Here is a 24,966-nt window from a genome sequence, read left to right as displayed (position 1 = left end):
ATAAATTCAAATTTTGTGATTTGAAGTTTTCTTTCATGTTCTATTTTCATGCCCTCGATGTTCTAAATCATATGTTCTATTTTGTAAACGGAATGTTCTATTTCGTATGTTCTATTGTCAATGGCTACATGTTCTATTTTCATGACCTAATATGTTCAAATTTTGTAAACTGAATGTTCTCTTTCATATGTTCTATTTTGTAAACTGAATGTTCTATTTCATATGTTCTATTCCGAATGGCTACATGTTCTATTTCTTATGTTCTATTGTCATGACCTAGATATTCTTATGCGAAGAATGTTTTATTCTATAAACTCAATGTTATATTGTCAATGGCTACATGTTCTATTCTTATGAGAAGAATGTTCTATTTCGTATGTTCTATTGTCAATGACTACATGTTCTATTTTGTATATTCTATTTTCATGACCTAATATGTTCAAATTCTGTAAACTGAATGTTCTATTTCATATGTTCTATTTTGGTAAATTGAATATTCTATTTCATATGTTCTATTTTGTAAACTGAATGTTCTATTCATATGTTCTATTCTGAATGGCTACATGTTCTATTTCTTATGTTCTATTGTCATGACCTAGATGTTCTATTCTTATGCCAACAATGTTCTATTTTATAAACTGAATGTTCTATTGTCAATGGCTACATGATCTATTCTTATGAGAATAATGTTCTATTGTCATGTTCTTGAATGATTACATATGTTCCATTTTCAAGAACTCAATGGTCAATTAAATATGTTCTATGTGTTTATGTTCTATTTTATGAACTGAAAGTTCTATTTTTATAAACTAAATGTTCTAACTGTATGAGATTAATGTCCTATTCACTATTTCAGTAACAAAGAAACACAACATGTTGCAACAACTGAAGCAGCAACAACTCAAGTTCTAGTTAATCCAGATATTTTAAAGGAAATTCAGAGCACACATGCTGATCCATCACAAGAAACTGAAGTGTATGTTCTATTGTCAATGGCTACATGTTCTATTTTGTATATTCTATTTTCATGACCTAATATGTTCAAATTTTGTAAACTGAATGTTCTATTTCATATGTTCTGTTTTGGTAAACTGAATGTTCTATTTCATATGTTCTATTTTGTAAACTGTATGTTCTATTTCATATGTTTTATTCTGAATGGCTACATGTTCTATTTCTTATGTTCTATTGTCATGACCTAGATGTTCTATTCTTATGCGAACAATGTTCTATTTTATAAACTCAATGTTCTATTGTCAATGGCTACATGTTCTATTCTTATGAGAAGAATAATCTATTGTCATGTTCTTGAATGATTACATATGTTCCATTTTCAAGAACTCAATGGTCAATTAAATATGTTCTATGTGTTTTATGTTCTATTTTATGAACTGAAAGTTCTATTTTTATAAACTGTATGAGATTAATGTCCTATTCACTATTTCATGTTCTATTGTTTTATGTTCTATTTCAAAAGCTCAATGTTCTATTTTATGTACTAGATGTTCTATTCTCATAACTTGAATGTTCTATTTTATGTACTGGATGTTCTATTCTCTATTTTGTGAACTAAATGTTCTATTCTTTTGGTATTACTTGTTTATTTCAGTAATGCTGATCAAGAGATATTAACAGCACAATCTCAATCACTATCACATTCATCAACTCTGCCACTAACTCAACCTACACAACCAATCCAAACTCAACAACTCACTGAACAAACACAATCATTAACCCAACCATTAATACTAACTCAACAACTCACTGAACAAACACAACCCACCGAATCAACAACATTGCCCACTCAAAAGCAGAAAAGAAACAAAAAGGAACAGATTGACGAACCAAAAAAGAAAAAGTTCAAGAACACAAACCAAAATGAAGAACCAACAAAAAGTGAAGCACCAACACCATCAAAACCACTAAAAAAAAGGCTACAACGCGAGACACACAGCTTCCAAATTCATGGAAATAGCAAAACAATTGACAGATGCACAAAAGCAAGAAGTGCATGAAATGGGTTTTGCACCACTCTTAAACCTCGACTTCCCACAATACAGTACAACATTCACACAATACTTTGTTGACCACTTCAACATTAGTAGGTGTTCAGTTATGCTTGAAGGACAAGAAGAACTCACAATTAATGAAGAAGATGCACATTCTGTGTATGGACTACCAATTGGTGGTCAAGAGGTGAAGGAGGTCAAATCAGAACATGTGTTGAACCACATTGAGTTCATGACAATGTGGAGAAGACATCCGAATATTAGAGGTGGTAGTCCAACCATTACATATGTTCTATTCTTATAACTTGGATGTTCTATTTCATGAACTGAATGTTTTATCTTATTGCCTTCAATGTTCTATTACATATGTTTTATTTTCAACAACTGAATGAACTATTAGATATGTTCTATGTTTTATGTTATTTTTCATAAACTAGATGTTCTATTCTTATAACTTGGATGTTCTATTTCATGAACTGAATGTTCTATCTTATTGCATTGAATGTGTCCATTACATATGTTCTATTTTCAAGAACTGAATGAACTATTAGATATGTTCTATTTTATGAGTTGGATGTTCTATTATTATCACTTTAATGTTCTATTTCTTGAGCGGAATATTCTATTACATATGTTCTATTTTATGAAGTGGATGCTCTATTCTTATAAACTGAATTTCTATTTTATGTTCGATATCTGATGGATAAATGTTCTATTTTATTTACCTAAATTATTATGTATTTGCAAATTAAAGACATGTTTCAAGCAAATTATAATGTTCATCTACATTTATAGGTGGTAGTCCAACCATTCAACAGTTAGAGGCATGTTTATTTGAAGGATCATGTACCTGTCACTGAACACTTCAAGACAGACTTCCTTGTTTTTACTGTCAACTGTCTCATCAAGTCAACAACAAATCCAAAAGTGAACACAAAGTTCCTTAAATCTGTTATAACTGCTGATGATATAAGTCATCTGGACTGGTCCAGATATGTTGTTGACAGCTTGATAACATCAGTTAAAGAACTGAGGAACGACGGTAAAAGTTATTTCACTGGACCAGTGCCCTTCATGATGGTAAATTCCTTTTTCTCTGAACAATTTTTACATTATGTATGATAATGTTCTATTTTATGTTCTTTTCCCTTTGAGAATATGTTCTATAAGCTCAAGTTCTATAATGTTCTAACCAATCAACTAAAAATGTTCTAATTGTATATATTAAACTATATTATTTTCTATGTTCTAAGTATATATACTAGATGTTCTATATTGAATGTTCTACTTTTCTGACATATATGTTCTATTGTATATTATTTCCTATGTTCTAAGTATATATACTATATGTTCTAATTTATTGAGTAAATGTTCTAATTGTATGGGCAGAATGTTCTACTTTTATAAGTATATGTTCTATAAACTCATGTTCTAAACAATCAACTAAAAATGTTCTACCTCTATAACTATATGTTCTATAAACTCATGTTCTAAACAATTAACTAAAAATGTTCTAATTATATGCACAGAATGTTCTATCATATATGTTCTATTATACTATATTATTTTCTATGTTCTAAGTATATATGCTACACGTTCTATATTGAAGGTTCTACTTTTATGACAGATATGTTCTATTGTATATTATTTCCTATGTTCTAAATATATATACTATATGTTCTAATTTATTGAATAAATGTTTCAATTATATGAACTAGTTGTTCTACTTCTATAACTATGCTCTTTTTTATGCCCTGATTGTTCTATTTATACAATAACAACTAATGCCTTCTTTGATTTCCAACATCTTGCTATTTTGACCGTGTGAGGGTTCAAAACAAGACATTCCCAAGAGAATTCCCGATCATATCGAGGAATATGATCAGGCAAAGAATGAAAATAGAGGAACAACAAGGATTTGGGAAAGGTCTTGTTCTAGCAAGAATTGACCAACAACAACAACAACAATCACTTGCTCTACTACCAGCGCCACCACAACCACCACAGCAACCAACTATGCAACAACAACAAATTCACCCTGATCTTCATCAACCTATAGAACAACTTCAACTCCCACCACCACCACAACCAGAACAAGCAACAACAAGCATCCACCAGGAGAATGTTGAACAACAATATCAACCACCATCAAATTTGAAGGTATAAATGTTCAAACAATAAACTGATTGTGTTCTACATAAAATGCATAGATGTTCTAAATGAAAACGATAAATGTACTTTTTCCATACATGTACTATCTTCAATTGTAAAATGTTTTAAAGTTATAGTCTAAAATGTTATATCATAAAATCATATATTGTTCTAAATGATATGCAAACTTGTTCTAATGTTCTAACATTTAATTCTAAAATGTCTTATCTTTAATGGTATAATGTTCTAAATGATAATTGAGATGTATAATTAAACTGATTATGTTCTACATAAAATGCATGTCCTATCTGAAATTGCAAAATGTTCTAAATTAAGGCCTAAAATGTTCTAAATGAAATGAAAGTTTGTTCTAAATAAAAATGAAACAAGTATAATTAAGTTCTAATCAAGTTGTATGATGTTTAAAATCTACTACTAAAATGTTCTATATATAATGATAAGATGTTCAAAATTAGATGGACAGTTGTTCAAAATCTTGTATTATATTCTCTACAGGATTCCATAGAGGAGTTCAGCAAATTGGTAAAAAGTATTGGAGGAAACTTCTCAAGATTTGGCTGCTTATTACAACTTTCCCAACAAATCTTCAAAACCAATGAAATTGAAGAGATAATGGCAAACGTTTTGAGTGAGATGTGGGAAAAGTGTGCACACAAAGTGAAGCTTTCACAAAGTAGCCAAGAGAAGACCCCAAATATTCTTAGCCAAGATGAGGAATTATTTGCTAGTGATGAAATTGGAGAGCTTCTCAAAAAAATTGAAACACAAGCTACTGACACATATGAAGGAAAGAAAATATCACTTTTTGAATTAACTCCTCCATCCTTTTCTTTGCAAATTGATTCCACCCAAACATCACAACCAAGAGAGCCGTCTGAACGGCCAAGCTTGGACTTGAGGTTGGGTTTTGACGAGTTGGATAATATCATTTCTACACTAGAAGACACTTCAATCGAACACCTCTTTGAAAAAGAGATGCTAGATCTTGGAGGGGAACACAATCAAGGGTAACTTAATCTCAACATATGTTCTATTTTTATAACTTGGATGTTCTATTTCAATACATAAATGTTCTAAAGCTGAATGTTCTATTACATATGTTCTATTCTTATAACTTGGATGTTCTATTTCACGAACTGAATGTTCTATCTTATTGCCTTGAATGTTCTATCTTATTGCCTTGAATGTTCTATTACATATGTTTTATTTTCAACAACTGAATAAACTATTACATATGTTCTATGTTTTTATGTTATTTTTTATAAACTGGATGTTCTATTCTTATAAATTGGATGTTCTATTTCATGAACTGAATGTTCTATCTTATTGCTTGGAATGTTCCATTACATATGTTATATTTTCAACAACTGAATGAACTATTAGATATGTTCTATATTTTATGTTCTATTTTATGAGTTGGATGTTCTATTATTATAACTTTAATGTTCTATTTCTTGAGCGGAATGTTCTATTACATATGTTCTATTTTATGAAGTGGATGCTCTACTCTTATAAACTCAATTTCTATTTTATGTTCGATATTTAATGGATAATTGTTCTATATCCAATGCATAAATGTCTTACTTATCATGCAGAGATTTGAAACGTCCTAAGCGGATAGTGGAAAATCTGCCACCATGCTTTCGTTCTCCATTCCTTGCGAAATACAACAACCTTTTCAAGAACATGAAGGCATTGTACACAACAATATCAGACTATGCATTTGAAGAAGAAAATGAAGACAAAGAGTAAGTGGGCAATCACAATTGTGTTCTGAATTACTATATATAATTATATGCCTAATTTTTTTTACTTCAAACTTGTGTAGGGAGATTTTGTACTATGATGGGATGACGTGTATAATTAGGAGTGATATGCAAACGCTATCATTTGAAAATGAAGTGATGAATAATGTCATTGATGCATGGACAACTGTACTCAACAACCGAAACAAGGAACGTGCAACAGATGCACCAAACAGAATTTTCTTCAAGACTAATGCATTTGTAAGTGTGTCAATTCTTTTAAGACTAATGCATTTGTAAGCCAATAAATAAAGTACCATAACAAACAAAATGTCGTTTTGTAGATATTACTATGCACAAATCAATACAATGATGAGAAGGTTGATATCCAAACAAGGACCGGACTATTCATTGAAACATTGGATAATGAAATGAAAGAAAACAACATACAAAATATTGATCAATTTGATCTGGTAAGTCATAATTCCAATTTTGTAAATTGAATGTTCTATCTCATATGTTCTATTCAGAATGGCTACATGTTCTATTTCAGTATTTCTTAGAAGAAAAATGTTCTATGATTTATGTTCTATTTTATAAGTTAAATGTTCTATTTTAGGTGTTCTATTTTCAAGAAATCAATGGATAATCAGAAATGTTCTATGATTTATGTTCTAATTCTTAAGCTGGAATGTTCTATTTTTATGTAGTGGATGTTCTATTTCTATGCCTTAAATGTTCTATACATATGTTCTATTTTCAAAAATTGAATGGACAACTATACATGTTCTAAGATTTATGTTCTATTTCAAAAGCTGAATGATTCTATCTTATTTTCTTGAATGTTCTATTACATATGTTCTATCTTCATGTTCTATGTTTTATGTTCTATGTTTTATGTTCTATTTTATGCACTGGATGTTCTATTCTTATATCTTGAATGTTCTATTTTAATTTAAAAAATTGAATGGACAACTATATATGTTCTATAATTTATGTTCTATTTCAAAAGCTGAATGTTCTATCTTATTGGCTTGAATGTTCTATTACATATGTTCTATCTTCAAAAACTCACTGAACAATTAGATATGTTCTATGTTTTATGTACTCAATGTTCTATTTTTATAACTTGAATGTTCTATTTCCCGAACTAAATGTTCTATTCTTCTACTATTACTTATTCATTGAAACATTAGAACATATCTTTTATATTTGTTATGTTCTATTTTACAATGTTCTACTTTAATTTATAAACCTGAAACTCTATACAGATATTTTTCCCCATACTTGCAAGCGAACACTACTATATCTTCTGCATCAACATGGTCAATCATGAGTGGGTTATCGACATAATTGACAACACAAAGTTGGCCAAAAACATCAAGTTCAAATCAAAGTACAAAGACTATCCAAAAAAGATGGTAAATATTTATTCAAATTCAAAATATACTGTCCAATGAAATATGAACTTTTGAACTTTTACGTTATGTATAATTTAACATTTATGTTTCTATTGTATGCAGAAAACAACATTTCAAGAGTACGTGAAAACAAAGGGATTAACTACAAATGATTTACTTGAGAAAATGAGGTCAAGGGTAGTAAAGATGCCATGCACGGACAACATTAACCACACAGGCTATGGAGTGTTTCTCAAGAGATGCATGGAAACATACAGTGGCGAAGGAGCACAAGAATCGGATTGTGGACTTGGTGTACAAAATGTAAGTCCAAAATGGGATTCTTTAATTTTCTCTATTTGTTATTTTTTTAACTGAATATGTTCTATTTCTGATGCGTGGGTGTTCAACATTTGTACAGGAAGAAATGTTAAAAAAGTCGAGAATTCAATATTGTGCAGAAATAATTTTGAGTAACAACAACCTCAATCGAGATGAAGTGCAAAAAAAGGCAAGAGCAAAGGGCAAAGAAAAATCCAGAAATTAGCAGATGTCTTATTTGAAATAGGGTTGTATATAGTATATCTAACTATAGATGTTCCATTCCTAAAAGTATAATGTTCTATTTTAATAGGCGTTATGTTCTACATATAGCTATAAATATTCCATTTCTAAAAGTACAATGATCTGTCTTAAAGACGATTTCTGTTATACATGTAGTTATGTCCCATTTCAATCTATAAAATAGAAAGTTGTATTTCTGTTCTACATCTAGTTATGTCTCATTTCAATCTGTAAAATGTTCTATATATATACTTAAATGTTCAATTTCTAAAAGTACAATGTTCTATAACAAATAGTACTTCTGTTCTACATCTAACTACAAATGTTCCAATTCTATGTATAAAAATGTTCTATCGATATAGCTAAATGTTCCATTTGTAAAACTACAATGTTCTTTTACATAGAGAAATGTTCTTATTAAAATATGTGAATGTTCTTTTACTAATAGAATAATCTCTTGTTTCACTATGATATTGCAAATCATTCTTACACAATATCAAAATAACAAAAAGATTCCAAACATATTGCAAATCATGTAAACAAAAATGTAACTATATTTATGACGTATTTGAACATGTTCTATCAATATAGTTGAATGTTCCATTTGTAAAACTATAATGTTCATCGATATAGTTAAATGTTCCATTTCTATATGTAAAATGTTCTATCGATATAGTTAAATGTTCCATTTGTAAAACTACAGTGTTCTTTTACATAGAGAAATGTTCTTCTTAAATATGTGAATGTTCTTTTACTAATATCTTGTTTCACTATGATATTGCAAATCATTCTTACACAATATCAAATAACAAAAAGATTCTAAACATATTGCAAATCATGTAAACAAAAATGTGACTATATTTATGACCTATTTGAAAATTATACTATCAAATTATAATACAAAAATTCAAGGATAACAATTTGGTGTGATAGTAATTCCAAAAAAATAGTACCTAAATTATAATGTATTTGCAAATTAAAGAACCAATACCATCAAATTCTTCAAAAAAAGCCTACAAACATCTTACAAATTAGCCGTTGTTGTAATAGTAACTCCAAAATATTCATCTACACCACATTGATTAAGTTGAGATCCAGTACTAGGATGAACTATATTGGAACCAGCCGGTACACTCATCTGCAAAACAAATTGTTCCAACTCTAGATCAACAATGTTCCAAACTAAGATCAACAATGTTCCAACTTGTATATATATAGTTCCATCATGCAATTAAAAATGTTCTACTTTTGTAAGAACCAGGTTCTAAAATCAAACATAAAATGTTCTAAAAGAAATAAAAGGTATTCACCAATGACATCAAGAACCAGGTTCTAAAATCAAACATAAAATGTTCTAAAAGAAATATATAGTTCCATCATGCAATTAAAAAATACTTTTGTAAGAACCAGGTTCTAAAATCAAACATAAAATGTTCCAAAAGAAATAAAAGGTATTCAAATCACCTTAATAGCAGTTTGAGCAATATTCTTTACTTTTAAGGCATTTACAACAGCTTTCTTCCTCCATCCTTTGGCCTGATTGCATTTCTTCTCAATAATGCTCTTTGGTCTGCTATTACTTTGATACTTTGGTCGTTGATTTGGATTTCCAACTTTTACACCACCAACACTCTCAACATCTTCCACAACCAACGCTTCACCAACCTTACCAATAATACTCTCAACTTTCTCCTTAGTGCTAGTAAAAGCAAAATCCAATGCATACCTTGCATTAGGATCAGATTGACTAGCTGTTATCAAACGGACAAAATTCCTTGTGATTTGCGCCCTCCAAACAGAAGAAGACACAGAATCAGAATCCCTAGCTTTCCTCTCTTCTACTTTCGAGCACATAACTGATCGTGTCCACCTCGCCAAAATGTACTGATCAGGAATTTTATCAACACAATGCAAGTGATAAACACGAAGAGAGTGGAAACACAAAACCCCAACCTCGCTATAGTAGTTGCAAGTGCACTCAATGTGATGTGTTACTTCATTGTAACCAACTTGATGCATGATCAAATCAACATCAGGACGACCAATATGGTATATAACAATGGGATGTTGACGAAAAAATACCTTCTGACCACACTCAGTTCCTTTAATAAACTCATCTTCAAAAATCTTATAAACCTCAGTTGTGTAAATCTGACTCGCATGTTCCAACAACTTCAAATGAGCAAATGCCAAATGTCGGTTACCCTTATTACATTGGAAATCCTGACCATTTTCCTTACTTCTCCATTCACCAATGACATCAAGGAATAAGTTGTAAAAATCACATAAATCGTGTGTCTTACAGAGTCTCCTTTTCACAGATTTATTTGTTGTCTCACTTCTTTGTAAGGAAAGAATACCACCAGAAAAGAACTTCTTAGAATATGCAGAGCACCACTTCTCCCTAAGCTCATACAAATCATTGAGCCACTTTTTTGTAGAACAATTAAATTGAATCATCCTAGAATGAAAAATAACAAATCAGAGATAATGTTCTAATATAACAGCATATGTTCTTTTATTAAAGTAAAATGTTCTAGAGCTAAGCTATAACATGTTCTATTTATAAAACTAAATTGTTCTAAACTCTGAAATGTTCTAGATTATATTGTGGCTTGTTCTACATCAAATTCATTATGTTCTACATATAATGTTCTATCAATTAGATAAGTTCTACGTTTTATGTTCTATTTTATGCACTGGATGTTCTATTCTTATTACATGAATGTTCTATTTTAATTTAAAAAATTGAATGGACAACTATACAAGTTCTATAATTTATGTTTTATTTCAAAAGCTGAATGTTCTATCTTATTGCCTTGAATGTTCTATTACATATGTTCTGTCTTCAAAAACTCACTGAACAATTAGATATGTTCAACGTTTTATGTTCTATTTTATATACTGCATCTTCTATTCTTATAACTTGAATGTTCTATTTCGTGAACTAAATGTTCTATTCTTATAGTATTAAATGTGTTCTATGTTCTACAAAAATAAACAGTTGTTCTAAATAGAAAAATAAAATGTTCTACATCAAACAGTTGTTCTAAATTGTTCTAAACTCCGAAATGTTCTAGATTATATTGTGGCTTGTTCTACATCAAATTCATTATGCTCTACATATAATGTTCTATTAATTAAATAAGTTCTATGTTTTATGTTCTATTTTATGCACTGGATGTTCTATCTTATTGCCTTGAATGTTCTATTACATATGTTCTATCTTCAAAAACTCACTGAACAATTAGATATGTTCTATGTTTTATGTTCTATTTTATGTATTGCATGTTCTATTCTTATAACTTGAATGTTCTTTTTCGTGAACTAAATGTTCTATTCTTCTAGTATTAAATATGTTCTATGTTCTACAAAAATAAACAGTTGTTCTAAATAGAAAAATATAATGTTCTACATCAAACGCACGATTGTTCTACATTAATACACATTTGTTCTAAATAGAGAAACACAATGTTCTACATAAAAAAGCAATGTTCCTTTTCTGACAGAAATATGTTCAACATATAAACACATCAAATGTGTAAATAAAATAGCAGAAGAATCAAATTATACCTTTGCCAATAGAATTTGAACTCCGCAATTGTATCACTGTACTTCAAAACAGTATTAAAGACATCAACAAAATCATCTTGTGCCCTCAAGTCAGGAATGTTCTTCTTTGAATTCTGACCAATATGCCAAGTACAGAGACGATGGTTCACTGATGGCAAAACAACTTTCAATGCTGCTGCCATTGCTGCACACTGATCAGTCATCATAGTGATTGGTTTTTTTCCACCCATTGATCTCACAAATGAATCAAATAGCCAAACAAATGAATCAGTTTTCTCATTGAGCAAGAAAGCACATCCGAACATGATATTGTTCGTGTGATGATTCATTCCTACAAACAATGCACATATCAACTCATACTTATTTGTACGATATGTTGTATCATGAATCACAACATCACCAAAAATCAAATAATCCCTTTTCATCCTCCCATCTCTAAAAAAAAACTAACCAAATTCCCACAATTATCCAACTGCACATCATAATAAAAATCAGCCTCACTTGCTTACCTTTGTGCAAAAAACTTTATCAACTGATTTGAGTCCGAAAAATCAATACTTTTAACCTTCTCACCAACAAGAGCATTATAAGCATCACTAGCAATAAACCCTAGGTTAGGAGAACCCCCAACTTCTTTCCTCATAACCCGAATAGCATCTGCTACAGGAATTCCACTTCTCTTCAAGTTCAAAATAAATGCCAACTGCTCAGAACGCACTAATTTATGTGACCTAATATAATGACGCTCATGAAGTGGAACCATTGCATGATTATGTCCCATAACATGTGCAACCAAAGTATAAACACCATCTTCATCAACATGAAATTGCACATAAGCCCTGCAACCAGTTCTATAATCAACCTTTGAATACAATTTATGTCCTACATTATTCACATTCTTGAAACCAGTCCTTCAACAAACCATTTGTCTCATACAAATACTACCACATCTTTGACCCTGCACCTTGTTTTACCCTTACGAACACCAAAACCAAACTTAAAAGCATACTCATTGTACAATTCAAAAGCTTCTTCATCACTTTTCACTTGCTTCTGTAGCAACTCAGATTCAGAACCTTCCTCAAACTCAACAACATAAGTCTTCTTCCCTAAAATGACAAAAATAAAATAATAATGACAGGATGTTCTACATGAAATCAGTAGGTGTTCTAAATGAAAACAACAAATGTTCTTTTTCATATATGTACTGTTCTTTTGCATATATGTATTATGTTCTACATAAAATCCATATTTGTTCCAAATGAACACAGACAATGTTCTAACACCAAAAGCTAAATGTTCAAAATGAAAAATGTTCACCTCAAAACTGATTAAGTTCAACAACAATAGCAGAATTACTTTAAGCATGTTCTACTTTAATTGGCAATATGTTCTAAATTTAAGCCTTACATGTTCTATTACATATGTTCTACTTTCAAAAGCAAAATGTTCTATCTTATTGCCTTGAATGTTCTATTAACAAAATGTTCTAATTGTATGCACAAAATGTTCTATCATATATGTTCTATTATACTATATTATTTTCTATGTTCTAAGTATATATGCTAGATGTTCTATACTGAATGTTCTGCTTTTATGACATATATGTTCTATTGTATATTATTTCATATGTTCTAAGTATATACACTATATGTTTTAATTTATTGAGTAAATGTTCTAATTGTATGGACTAGTTGTTCTACTTCTATCATATTAAAATGATAATATGTTCCAAATTGCACTATGTTCCAAATCAAACGAATAAATGTCTAACACCAAAGCAACAATGTTCAAAATGAAAAAGTTCAACAACAATAGCACAATTACTTTAAGCATGTTCTACTTCAATTGGCAAAATATTCTAATTGCATGCACAGAATGTTCTATCATATATGTTCTATTATACTATATTATTTTCTATGTTCTAAGTATATATGCTAGATGTTTTATACTGAATGTTTCTACTTTTATGACATATATGTTCTATTGTATATTATTTCCTATGTTCTAAGTGTATATACTATATGTTCTAATTTATTGAGTAAATGTTCTAATTGTATGGACTAGTTGTTCTACTTTTATCATATTAAAATGATAATATGTTCCAAATTACACTATGTTCCAAATCAAACGAATAAATGTTCTAACACCAAAGCAATAATGTTCAAAATGAAAAATGTTCATGTCAAACTGATTAATAATTTTATTTTTTAGTTCAAACTGATTAAGTTCAACAACAATAGCACAATTACTTTACGTGTTCTACTTCAATTGGCAATATGTTCTAAATTCAAAAGCTACTTGTTCTAATTCAATCACCTATGATGTTTTATACATTTATATTCAATTATCAACTGATTCAAAAAAATTCAGCAACAACACAAAGAAAAATTTATAAAAACTGTAAACACATGATGTTATGAAATTACTTAAGCAATCAAAATCATTCAATCATTCAAAAACTTACCAATTGATTTTGAATTACTAACAATTGAATTAGCAAATTGTGTAGAAGAATTGACAACACAACCTACAATTCAAAAAACAACATGCAAGGCACAAAATTTAGCAACAACACAATCGAATTAGGCAACAACGAACAATAAATTGCAAAATCGAACAACAATAAACCAACAATAAAGCAATCATTCAAAACTTACAAATAGGTTTCGAATCAGGCAAAATTGAATCAGAGAAATCTTCTGTCGAACTTCCAATAATAGCAAAAGCTAAATTCGACATTTGATCACCTAAATTAACAAAAATCGACGAGAGAATTGCAAAAACCGATAATGAAATCAATAACAATCAGAAGCGAACAGAGAAGATTAGAGAAGAGAGAGAAGTTCGAACATAATAATGATCAACTGAAATAAATGTTCTATTTGGTTATTTCGCGCATTTTATACTTTTCTAATTTACCAAAAGGCGGTCGTTTTGGTACCAGGAGCACAGTGTGCTACGTGCTCCTGGGAGCACAATAAAATTTTCAATCTATGAGTCATTAATTCTATAAAAAAGTCTTGGCAACTTCCTTGGAAATTTTCTAAAATTGTTTCAGATGCTGTTGCTGATGTGTCTCATTTTCTTGAGTGCAGGTTCATTCATTGTTTTCGCAAAGCTAATCGTGTAGCAGACTTTGTGGCTAGGAAGGCGCACGACTATCCTTCCCTTTTGTATTGGTTCCCTCTCTATTGTATTAATTTCTCTCTTATCAGTCGTAAAGATGTTTTAGGCTGGCCTCCGGACTAGGGGGTCAAGTCTAAGTTTATTTTCCGTATCAAAAAAAAAAAAAAAACAACCAATTACAACAATTAAAGAACATATTCCCCTTTTTTGCGTATCAAAATATATTTTCACTCAACTCCAATAATCGAATAATGACTTTTTTTTCCTCAAACGTAATAAGAAGATTTTTCCAATCCAAAATAATCAACTTAATCCTCAACAATATAAAGATTTTAAAGAAGGAAATTTAAATCATTGTAGCTTAGCTACTTATTCAAGTAATAACCTTTGAACACAAATAAATACTCTATAGAGTTACATTATCATTCCTATCCTTATTTTCTTTATACTTTTATGGAGTAAATATTTCATCTTCCAAGTCTCTAGAGTCTTCACTAAAATAATAATAATCTGAATTCCTAGGTCTAGTAGATCTTCAAATCCTTTTGGGTTGATGTCCATCCTCTTCTAACTCTGAACCGCTAACATCGCTTAGATAAGATCTCCAAGCAGCATTGTAAATTTCCTTTCGGTTGCTCTCTAGCACGATCAAACTCTTAAATTACCTCATCATCGCTATCAGGCATGCCTACTCTCAATATACGATGCATATTGACTTCTAGGCTGGTATAGCTATCAATGTCAGACTCATAATCTCCATCATCACTCAATACAATAGGGTTGTAGTAGCTCCCTACTCTAGTATCTTCTCTCAGACATGGCCAGAGGTCTACAACAAATAAACAAAAACTTATATAAGCAATTGGTACTCTCACTTAACGTATAATCCCAAAAATAACAATAAGTAAGCATAACCAACAACATAAGCATAGAAATAACATAAACAGTTATCAAGAAAGAAAAATATAATCATGCTGAACAAACTATTTAAGACAGATATATAATAATTCTATCCTATATTCCCTTCCTATACTACCCATCTCTCACAAAATAATAAAGTAATCAAAATAATTAGAAGTATTAAAATAAATATATAATTTTCGAATTTATGAAGAAATAAAAAAAATATTAAATAATATAATTCGAAATTTTTGAACAAAATAAGAAATTCAGACCCTTTTTAAAAAAATTCGAAATAGGATAAAATATTTTAAATCTTGAAAAACTTTTCGAAAAGTAATTTCAACACAACGATTAAGTAGGAGCTCAATTCTAAGAAAAAATCATTTTAAGTAACTAGCTAGCTAGGCACCAAAAAAAATTAAGTTGGCACGAAAGGCCAATAAAAAACTAAAGCTCTCAGATACCACTTTGTAACACCCCGACAATTCTCTATTTTCCAAAATACCTTTTCAATATAAAACTTAGAGAATCATCAAAGCATTATCGCCCGTGTGATAACGTATCGGTTTATTCAGAATTTTGCACCGGAAAACATAATAAAAAAACTCTTTAACTAAAATTTAGTCAACTACAAAGTCAAACCAACAAAGTCAAAGTCAAACCTAAAATTAAAACCAACTACGAAAAGTATAACTCAAATTATTATAATCAATCTACACAGGTTGTCTAATCCCGAATCCATGATGCAATATGCATAATCTTCAAACCTGTAGATGGACAATGCACTATTGATCCCTAGAGACTCCTCATCAAAATGGGTCATCACAGGATCAATAAGGAATAGCCATGATCAACATACACAAACAAAAGCACGGAATCAGCAAAGCTGAATACTACATACTATATAAATAAACAAACAAACCTAACATGCATGACACTAATAAGTAATAAGCAAGAATAAATAATAATATAATAACCTTGTTGTAGGCGTGTTTTATTTCGCCTACACGGTGTGAGCGCGTATTATGTTTGACTACCCCATTGTTAAGGTTTTATTGAAAATTGTTTTGAAAGAAGTCGTCAACAGTTCTTTTTAGGAAGAATCATAAACCTAATTGGATATGGGAAAACCATAGGGACAAATAAGAGACTTATCTAATATAGATTTCTCCGTCATGACTCTATAGATGGTCAAAGTGAACCAAAGATTAAGTTCGGGGGTGAGGGTACAACATAGTCAGGAGCTATGTTCCCCATTGTTGGCCTCTACTAAATATCGATTCATTGTAGATTTTATACCCAAGAATAATCATATAACATTTTAATACACCCTAAAAATAATTAATCTAGATTGATTCAAGAATAAAAGACCATTTTTTAGTGATATGTTATTATGCAATCAATTTACAGGAAACCTAACAGGTTGTCCAAATAATTTGATTAATATTAGAGTATTTATTTAGGTCTTGATTAGCAAAAATAACATATAATATTCATAGAATGATCGGGCAGGCATATTATATACAAAGGCATGAATAATAATAATGTAAAAACAATAGCGAAAAAGGGTTATAATGTACCGTCGAACGAGTATTACTTAAAGTTCTACATCGCAAAAGAAACAGTTAGTAACTTGAATATAAAAGTAAAGAATTTATTTAAGGACCCTTAGGGTAATACTTATGCGGCTTAGATTGAAGAGTACAACGACCTTTAGGCGGAGCATTCGTGGAGCCTGGAACGCATTGTGATCAAGAATAGAAGATTGATTGAAGTATTCAAAGTATTTGAGTGTTTGAGTGTTTTGAGAGTCGAAGTATATTAGTAAGGATTTTTTGTATTCGTCAAAATAATAATGAAAAGTCGTCCTTGATTCGAGAAATCGGGAGTATGTATAGGCAGAAGGACGTTGCGCCTCACACGCCAGCTGCTCCTGACGCAGCTGACATGTCAAGCATATGACTTGACATGCCTAGTAAAAAGCGTACATGTGGCACACGTTTGGAAAAAGATAAGAAAGAAACTCCGCGTCTCACGTAGAGAATTGCGCTTGACACAAGACTCTGAATGAGTCATAAATCCACGTGTTAGGTGCAGATTAGTGCACCCTAGCATAGGTGGACAGAGCTGCGCCTGACGCACAAACTTGTGCCAGACGCAGGTTGGTGCACTAGGCGCACCAGTCTAGCCCCTGACGTGCCTTTGCCAGCTTTATTCAAAACACGTTTAACTAATTTCTTTTATCCTTTAATTATGGATATCTGATTTTACGGGATAAAATATGATTTTAACATATAAAAAATATCTTTAGAAAATATTATTTATCAAAATAAATCCATTAAATATTAGTAGGGTTTTTCTACGTTATGCCCTTGTGTTTCTTCAATTTCTACGTTTTACCCCAACTTTTTAAAAATTCTACACTGTACCCTCAAGCTTACCTTTTTTAATGCACGATGCCCAAACTGCTAATTATATGTCATTAATTTCATTTATTTTTTTAAATTTATTGGAACTAATTTGACTTATACATAGTTTAACCCTTAGAAAGTTATTCACTAATTAGATTCGTTCCACCGGAATATAAAAAATAGACGAAATTAATGATGTATAATCAGCGATAGGGGCATTGTGCGTTGAAAAGGGCAAGTTTAAGGGTACTGTGTGGAATTTTGAAAAGCTTGGGGTACGACGTAGAAATTGAAAAAATACAAGGGTATAACGTAGGGGCATTGTGCGTAGAAAAAATTGGGTTTTTCAAAGGATTGAGCACAAATATAATTAATTATCATGAGTAATTAATTGGGATTTAGAATATCATTTCGAAACACAATTTTGGAGTGACTCTTTAGATTGCTTCCCCCGTTGGGTCGCGCCAACTAATATCACGGTATGTTTTATCATTGGATCCTTAAATGGGCAGACACGATTATGTGTCTACGCTTGCAGATAACTTTTACTGAACTAAATTAAGCTTCACAACCAATAATTTAATTACTTTAAATGGAATAGCCAATGAAACGAGTTGTTTGACTAAAACCAGTCTTCCCTTTGGAAGACGAAATATGAGCGCGACTCGGTATTCCCATGACCTACAATATCGAGGAACCTTTTAAATAAAAATAGGACACGGTGATCAATACGGTCCCAGGAAAAGTCATGGGCTATCACCATGTACTCCAACTCTCTACTTGTCCAATATTTCAAACGTCCACAAGTCTAAAACTATTGCTATCCACATTTTACTTTACCTGATTAATAATTTATTACCGGTTATGACTCACAAGTAATACATATAATACATGTCATCAAACAATCATAAACTTTCACTTTCATCTTAGGATTAGATAAGTGGTCAAACAACTTAACAACCCAAAATTAATTACAACTTTAATCCAATCTTTCTTATTTGTTGAACCTAGCCAACAACCATCCAACCTTTCAAAGATGTAAAATATCAACTTACCAAATAAGGCCCTCGATCCTCATAAAGTAGTGAAATAATAAAAAGGGAAAACATGATTCAATCATGATCCAACCAATAAATATATATATATCCCTCATATGAATCAATACAATAAAGTTCCCAAATCTCTTATGCTTGCATCAATCTTCCATACAAACATAATATAAATCTCATAATCAACATGTTTCACACAACGACATAAAACATGCAAATCCAACATAATAGAAGTCATATATGAACTCAAAGTAGTTCATATACATGATATTACATAATTTTCATCCTTAGAATCATGATAGTAATCCAATCAACACATAGGTATGTATGAACCTTGTGTAGACAAAATTCAAGGCTACTTTAACAACCTTAAAATTCGCCTAAAGAGAATTTTCCGCCTAAAACAACCAATATAAACCCACAATCAATCCTTTGTGAATTTACAGCAATAATAAAATACTTTAAACCATTCTTAAAAGTGTTAAAAAACCTTTCTCATCATTGAAACTTAAGTGTTAAAGCCTCTTAGTATAGTATTACTATACTAGTTGTCAAAAACTCTCAAAACTCATGCTTCAAAATCATAAATCTCCATCAACAATACTCTTCTCAAATTTCCAGCAACATATTATATATTAAAACTCTTTTTAAACATGCTTAAACATATTTAAAATCATAAGAACAATCAAACTCATAAACTATAATATACCACTATGATTTTTCAATCTTTAAAACCCTAAAAATCCATGCGTTGATAATAAAAATCCAATCTTCCTCCGTTTCTAAATAAGTGCGACATTTCTTGTTTTCACGTTTGCCAATGCATTATTTTAACCATTAATATCTTCAATTATCAATAAGTAAAAATTATAAAAAGTTGATATTAAAAAAATTCACATTCAGACGAATCTAACAATATCCCACATGACTATGTTTTTCCTAAAATGTAAATCACCAGAACTAATTAAAGTTTAAACTATGAATAGTAAACACTATGAAAATGTTGCACTTATTGAGAAACGAAGGAAGTATGTAAATTTGAATTTTATTTCTTCAATACATAAATTATATAGGCTTAGATTCTTAAATAAGTCATCAAACTAAATCTTCTAAACTAGAGGTGATCATGGGCCGGCCGCGCCCAAAAAAATTTGCCCATTGGTCGGGTCGGGCCCAAAATTCGGGCCGAATTTTTGTGTCCAAATCCCGCTATTTCGGGCCTAAATTAGCGGGCCAAAATGGGTCGGGCCAAAAAATAGACTAAAAAGTCGTTTTTGGCTTGCCCAAAGCCAAAAAAATATGGCCAGGCCCGGCCCGCGGGCCGAAAAATTTTGCCCAAAACCCGGCCCAAAAACGGGTCGGGCCGGGCCAAAATGATCACCTCTATTTTAAACATAATCATACCAAAACAAATCTTTAAAAACATGAACTTAAAATAAAAACTTGAGGAGGAAGAAAAGTAATCAAAACAAAGCACAGGAGAGGAGGAAAGAAGACACCGGCGGCACCAGTCGGCTGCTGCTGGCGGCGCGTGCTGGTGCCGTCAGTGGTGGTCAGCAGTGGGGCGCCGGAAGAAAACCGAAGGAAGAAAGAGAAAGGAAGGAGGGCGGAAAGTTTGTGGGGAAAAGAAGAAGGAGAGATAAATTAACTTGTATGGGAAAAATCTTGGGGTTTATACGGGTTTATGTAGGTTCACATTGTTGGTTTAGGAAAAGGTGATTGAGCTCAAATAGAGTTTAATGATTGATGAAATTAAGCTTTGGGTCCCATACCCAACTAGGAGTCCTTTTCCTAATCCAAATAATTTTTGGGTTCCTCATACCCACATAGAAATCCTTTTCCAAATCCAAAAACATTTTTATGTTTTTCAAATAGTTTTCAAAGCGTGCCTAGACAAAATATTTTAACTTCTTTAAAACATTAAAATAATTCCTTTGACTTTCAAATAGTCAACCTTTAAAGAAATAAATCATTTAAATACTAAAATATATATAAATATAAATAACTTAATATTAAAATATATTTATAAAATTCATAAATTTACGGGGGGTTGCATGGTCTGTGTGCCACTTCTCTATGTTGCACTTATATTGAAACGGAGGAAGTAGTTGTGAAGCATCCATATATTATTGAATAATAAAAATATTTAACGTGACCCTTCAAAAATATATTTAATGTGTCTTTAAACTCAATTCTTAGTTTTTTTTTGAGGGGAAAACTCAATTCTTATACGTCAAAAGTAATATTAAAAGTAGAAAACTTATAAATAAATGGCGTTCTCTTATTTACTTTTTTTAGTCTCAAAGTATGACAATTAACATGAGATAGAGGGGGAGTATAACTTATAACAAACGGTTTTTGGAAGAAATTTGGGGGAGAAATAAAAATAGGAGGTTTTGGAGAGAGGGTAAAAATTGTATGTAAGTTAATGTGTGATAAGGTATAACAGGTAGAGACTACGAGTTCCACCTCTAAGATATATTCTACTCGAACTTTATAGTTTTTTTTTCTAAATTTTTTATGGTTTAATGTAAAGGATTTTAATTGGATCTTGCTTTATGATGTTTATTATCGTTGTATTTCATTTTCTAGCAAAGGTGTGTGAATTATAGTAGTTGGTTAGTGATATGTCCAATCAAGTCTATGGGTCTCGACTCTCGAGTAGTAGTTATTTTTCCTAATTTGTTCATAATGCATAACAAGTGTAATGAGACATGCTATAACATATGAGTATTTTTTTTGTAACAATTTGATGTTAAAGATCTTTATGTAACTATAATTTACTATCTAGCTTTTTTATTTGCGCTCATAAACTAACATTGTGTAAGTCATTCTATTTTATTTTGTATCATATCATATCTCCCTCAATTTGGTTGTTGCTCTCGAAAGACCGTTGTTGAAATGCGCCACATGAGCTCCTAAACAAATTTTCCAATCAGCTTATTAGGCGTTAGAACATTATTAAGCTCTTGCAATTAGCAATAATAACATGTGAGGTGATGAAAACAGTGAAGCATGTAAACATGGATATACGTAAAAAAAAAGGAAAAGAAGGGAGTAGAGATTAAGAATGTATAAAAGAGATGAAATTGCTTAAAGATCTACATCAACAAAAGAAAGTTATTAACTTCAAGCAAATAAATAGGAATTGACTAATTTAAAGGACCCTTGGGAATATATATTAATCGCCTTGGCCTTATGAATAACCTCCGAAAGATCAATCCTCAAAGCTTGAATGGAAGTTTAAGCGTATGTATTTAAAGTGTTTGAGAGTGTTCCTTAGTATGAAGTATGATGAAATATGAGTAGTAATGTTGTACAAAAAGTCTCTAAACATTCATCGAAAAGCATGTCTATTTATAGGTAAAATAGTATGAGAATTGCGCGAAAAGATTCAGAAAAGACTTGTGCCTGATGCACGGAGCGTGCGCTACGCATGTGCTATGCGCCTAGCATAAGCTTCGTGCTTCAGTGCATGCTTCTATGCGTTTATGAATTTTACTGATTGTCTCGATGTTGTGCGCACGCATTCTGGTGCGCGGGACGCAACTCAGATCTGAGCATTTTCCTGAAATTGATATTCTTTATCTTTAATCATATATTATCTTTTGAAGTCCAAAATCAATTATCTTCTAGGAATAAAAAAATCTGATATTCAAAACATCTTTTGATTTTAGGAAATACTTATTAATTATCAGTAATAATTAATATTTATGGAAAATACAATTAAATATCAAGAAAAATTAATTGGGCTTTTTGAAAATGGGCTTTAAAATTCAATTAATTATCATATAATAAATTGGGATTTTAAAATTTTGGCTTCGAATTAATAAATAGATTTTGAATTCTTAAGTCGATTTTGGACTTAGCTCTTTTTATTGCTCCCCTTCGGATCCGACCGATTATGACGATGGTATGCATCATCATTGGGTACTCAAATGGGAAGACACGATTATGTGTTTACAGTTGGCGTTCTTTGGTTCAATTTAATTAGCCTTAAAAGAGCCAACAAGACTGGGAGTTTTTTTAATTCTTAATACGATTTTGCTCTTCAATTTTCAAGTGTCTTATAAGCTTTTCTAGGTCAAGTCACTTTTTTTATGCATTGTTTGGTTTCTGAAATCATTCGAAGAGCACCAACTTTTCAATTTGGACAATAAATAGGGTATAATCACAAATGTTGAGACCTTTGAGTCAGTCATGGTAATGCACATATATTTACACAATCATGGATTTGGTCTTTTATGGGTATTTTTTCCTTAACTTGAAAATTTAACTACTTACGTACTAACAAGTAACATGATACCTCTCTTAGTTCCAGCATCGCCACTCCTATAATTTCCCTTAAGTGCATCCCATGCCATATGTCCTTACTCCTTGGCTTGATTACATATAAATATACAGGAGTGCATTAGATATATGATGCGGTAACATGTTCTTACAAGTTCTCGCATCCTTAGCAAATTTCAGTCATAATCATATTTTTCAATTTTATTAGAAGGCAAACTAATATCCTTGAGTACATGTGCAACATCAATTTTCTCTAAGTAAAATTGCATCCTAAAGACCAAAATTTATATTTTTTTAATCATCTAAAGGTTCTAGTTTAGACATGTCGGGAACATCAAATTTAAGAGCCATAATCGTCTTTTAGATTGTTGCAAATAAAAGTATGAAGAACTTATTTGGATGACAAGAGAAATGACTTGCTGAGACGTGGGAAAAACCCACAATGATTGTCCTTCATGATTAGCACGACTCCGCAATTAGTGTACACTCCCAATTACATATGGAGATAGAATTCTGCCTAGAACCAATAAATTTACTTATGTGTCTTGAAATGAAATTGTAGATGGAGACTAAAAAGCACAGTTCATACTTGCCACTAGGACTGGCAATGGATGGAAGATGAGTCGGGTGGACCTCAATCGGCCCCATCACCTACCACCCAAATCCCCATCCACACCATCCATACCATCCATCATCCGCAAAACGTTTCACCCATATTTGCTCCACCCATCGATCGCGGGTTTAAAGCGGGTGATACTAAAAAAAACTTTATATTTACCAATTTAAAAATACATTAATATATGAAAACTTAGCGACAGATTAACACTAAAGCGACTAAATAACAATCTTATTACACATCAAAATTTGATATTAATGTCTTTAATAAAACCAAAAAAAGTAAAAAAACTAGATTAAAAGTCTATTACAGGGTGGATGGAGGGATGTATATATTATATGGGTGGATGGATGGATACATGGATATATTATATGGGTTGATGGATGGAGTGGTGATGGGTAAAAAAAACACACCACCCATATTTGATCTGACCAACCACTTGCTCCACCCACCACCCGCTAATCACTCACTTCACCGCGAGTTTCTCCCTTTTATTTGAGGCGGGTGGATGGATAATCCACTCACTCATGGATAATTGTCAGCTCCACTTGCCACAAGCCCAATCCTGCCACTATACACCCTCCTGTGTATGGTCCACCAATCCCTGTAGCTTTTTGAACAAACAAGTAGTAAAAGACTATCATCTGTAAATCGGTAAAGACACTAGTATTTTTTATATGTCAAACACACAATTTTCTCTTTCTTTTAAGACTTTTTGCTTTGAACTTATTATGAACTTCCAATATTATACAAGTAAAGAAACTAAAAACCAATACAAAAGGATCATGTAGGCAATTGCTCTGATTTTCATGTGTGAGTCCAATGGTTGGAGCTCCTACCTCCCAACCTCCCTGAGTTCGACTCTCATCAAACCCATATTTAGGGCGTTTGTGTGGATATTTGCTTCTGGGTATAAATTCCTAGTTTTTACTTTCCAGTTTCTGAAAGTTTCTTTATGAATCGGAAGGCACTCCTTACCCCTAATTCATGAAAACTGAGCCTGATTGAATCAATTAAGTACCGAATCTAAAAAGAAAAATAGAAAATTGCTCCATACCCTACCTAAGAAAAAACACAAAACACAAAATTGACCTCTTCGTCTGTT

General features: G+C 31.3%; 1 protein-coding gene across 1 annotated transcript; it reads right to left on the bottom strand.

The window, feature by feature from the left end:
* Positions 1-8,914: 8,914 nt before the first annotated feature.
* Positions 8,915-23,319, bottom strand: LOC125492736 (protein FAR1-RELATED SEQUENCE 5-like). Its single transcript, XM_048635450.1, has 10 exons — positions 23,262-23,319; positions 15,258-15,421; positions 14,408-14,432; positions 14,124-14,213; positions 13,931-13,993; positions 12,438-12,572; positions 11,973-12,345; positions 11,464-11,898; positions 9,355-10,351; positions 8,915-9,028 (listed from the first exon to the last, which is right to left on the bottom strand). The coding sequence occupies exons 1-10, from the start codon at positions 23,317-23,319 to the stop codon at positions 8,915-8,917; spliced, it is 2,454 nt and encodes an 817-aa protein (XP_048491407.1).
* Positions 23,320-24,966: the final 1,647 nt, after the last annotated feature.

This window comes from Beta vulgaris, chromosome 8 (assembly GCF_026745355.1).
Source record: "Beta vulgaris subsp. vulgaris cultivar EL10 chromosome 8, EL10.2, whole genome shotgun sequence".
Taxonomy (NCBI): domain Eukaryota; kingdom Viridiplantae; phylum Streptophyta; class Magnoliopsida; order Caryophyllales; family Amaranthaceae; genus Beta; species Beta vulgaris.
Note: the sequence above shows the minus strand (reverse complement) of the source record. Positions and strands in the feature narration are given on the sequence as shown.

Coding starts and splice junctions, on each gene's coding strand:
- LOC125492736 (XM_048635450.1), bottom strand. CDS start 23,319: ATGGCATGGGATGCACTTAAGGGAAATTATAGGAGTGGCGATGCTGGA. Junction 14,433..15,257: donor TGCCTGATAGCGATGATGAG/GTAATTTAAGAG, acceptor TTGTGCTCCCAG/GAGCACGTAGCACACTGTGC. Junction 13,994..14,123: donor GCCTGATTCGAAACCTATTT/GTAAGTTTTGAA, acceptor TTTGAATTGTAG/GTTGTGTTGTCAATTCTTCT.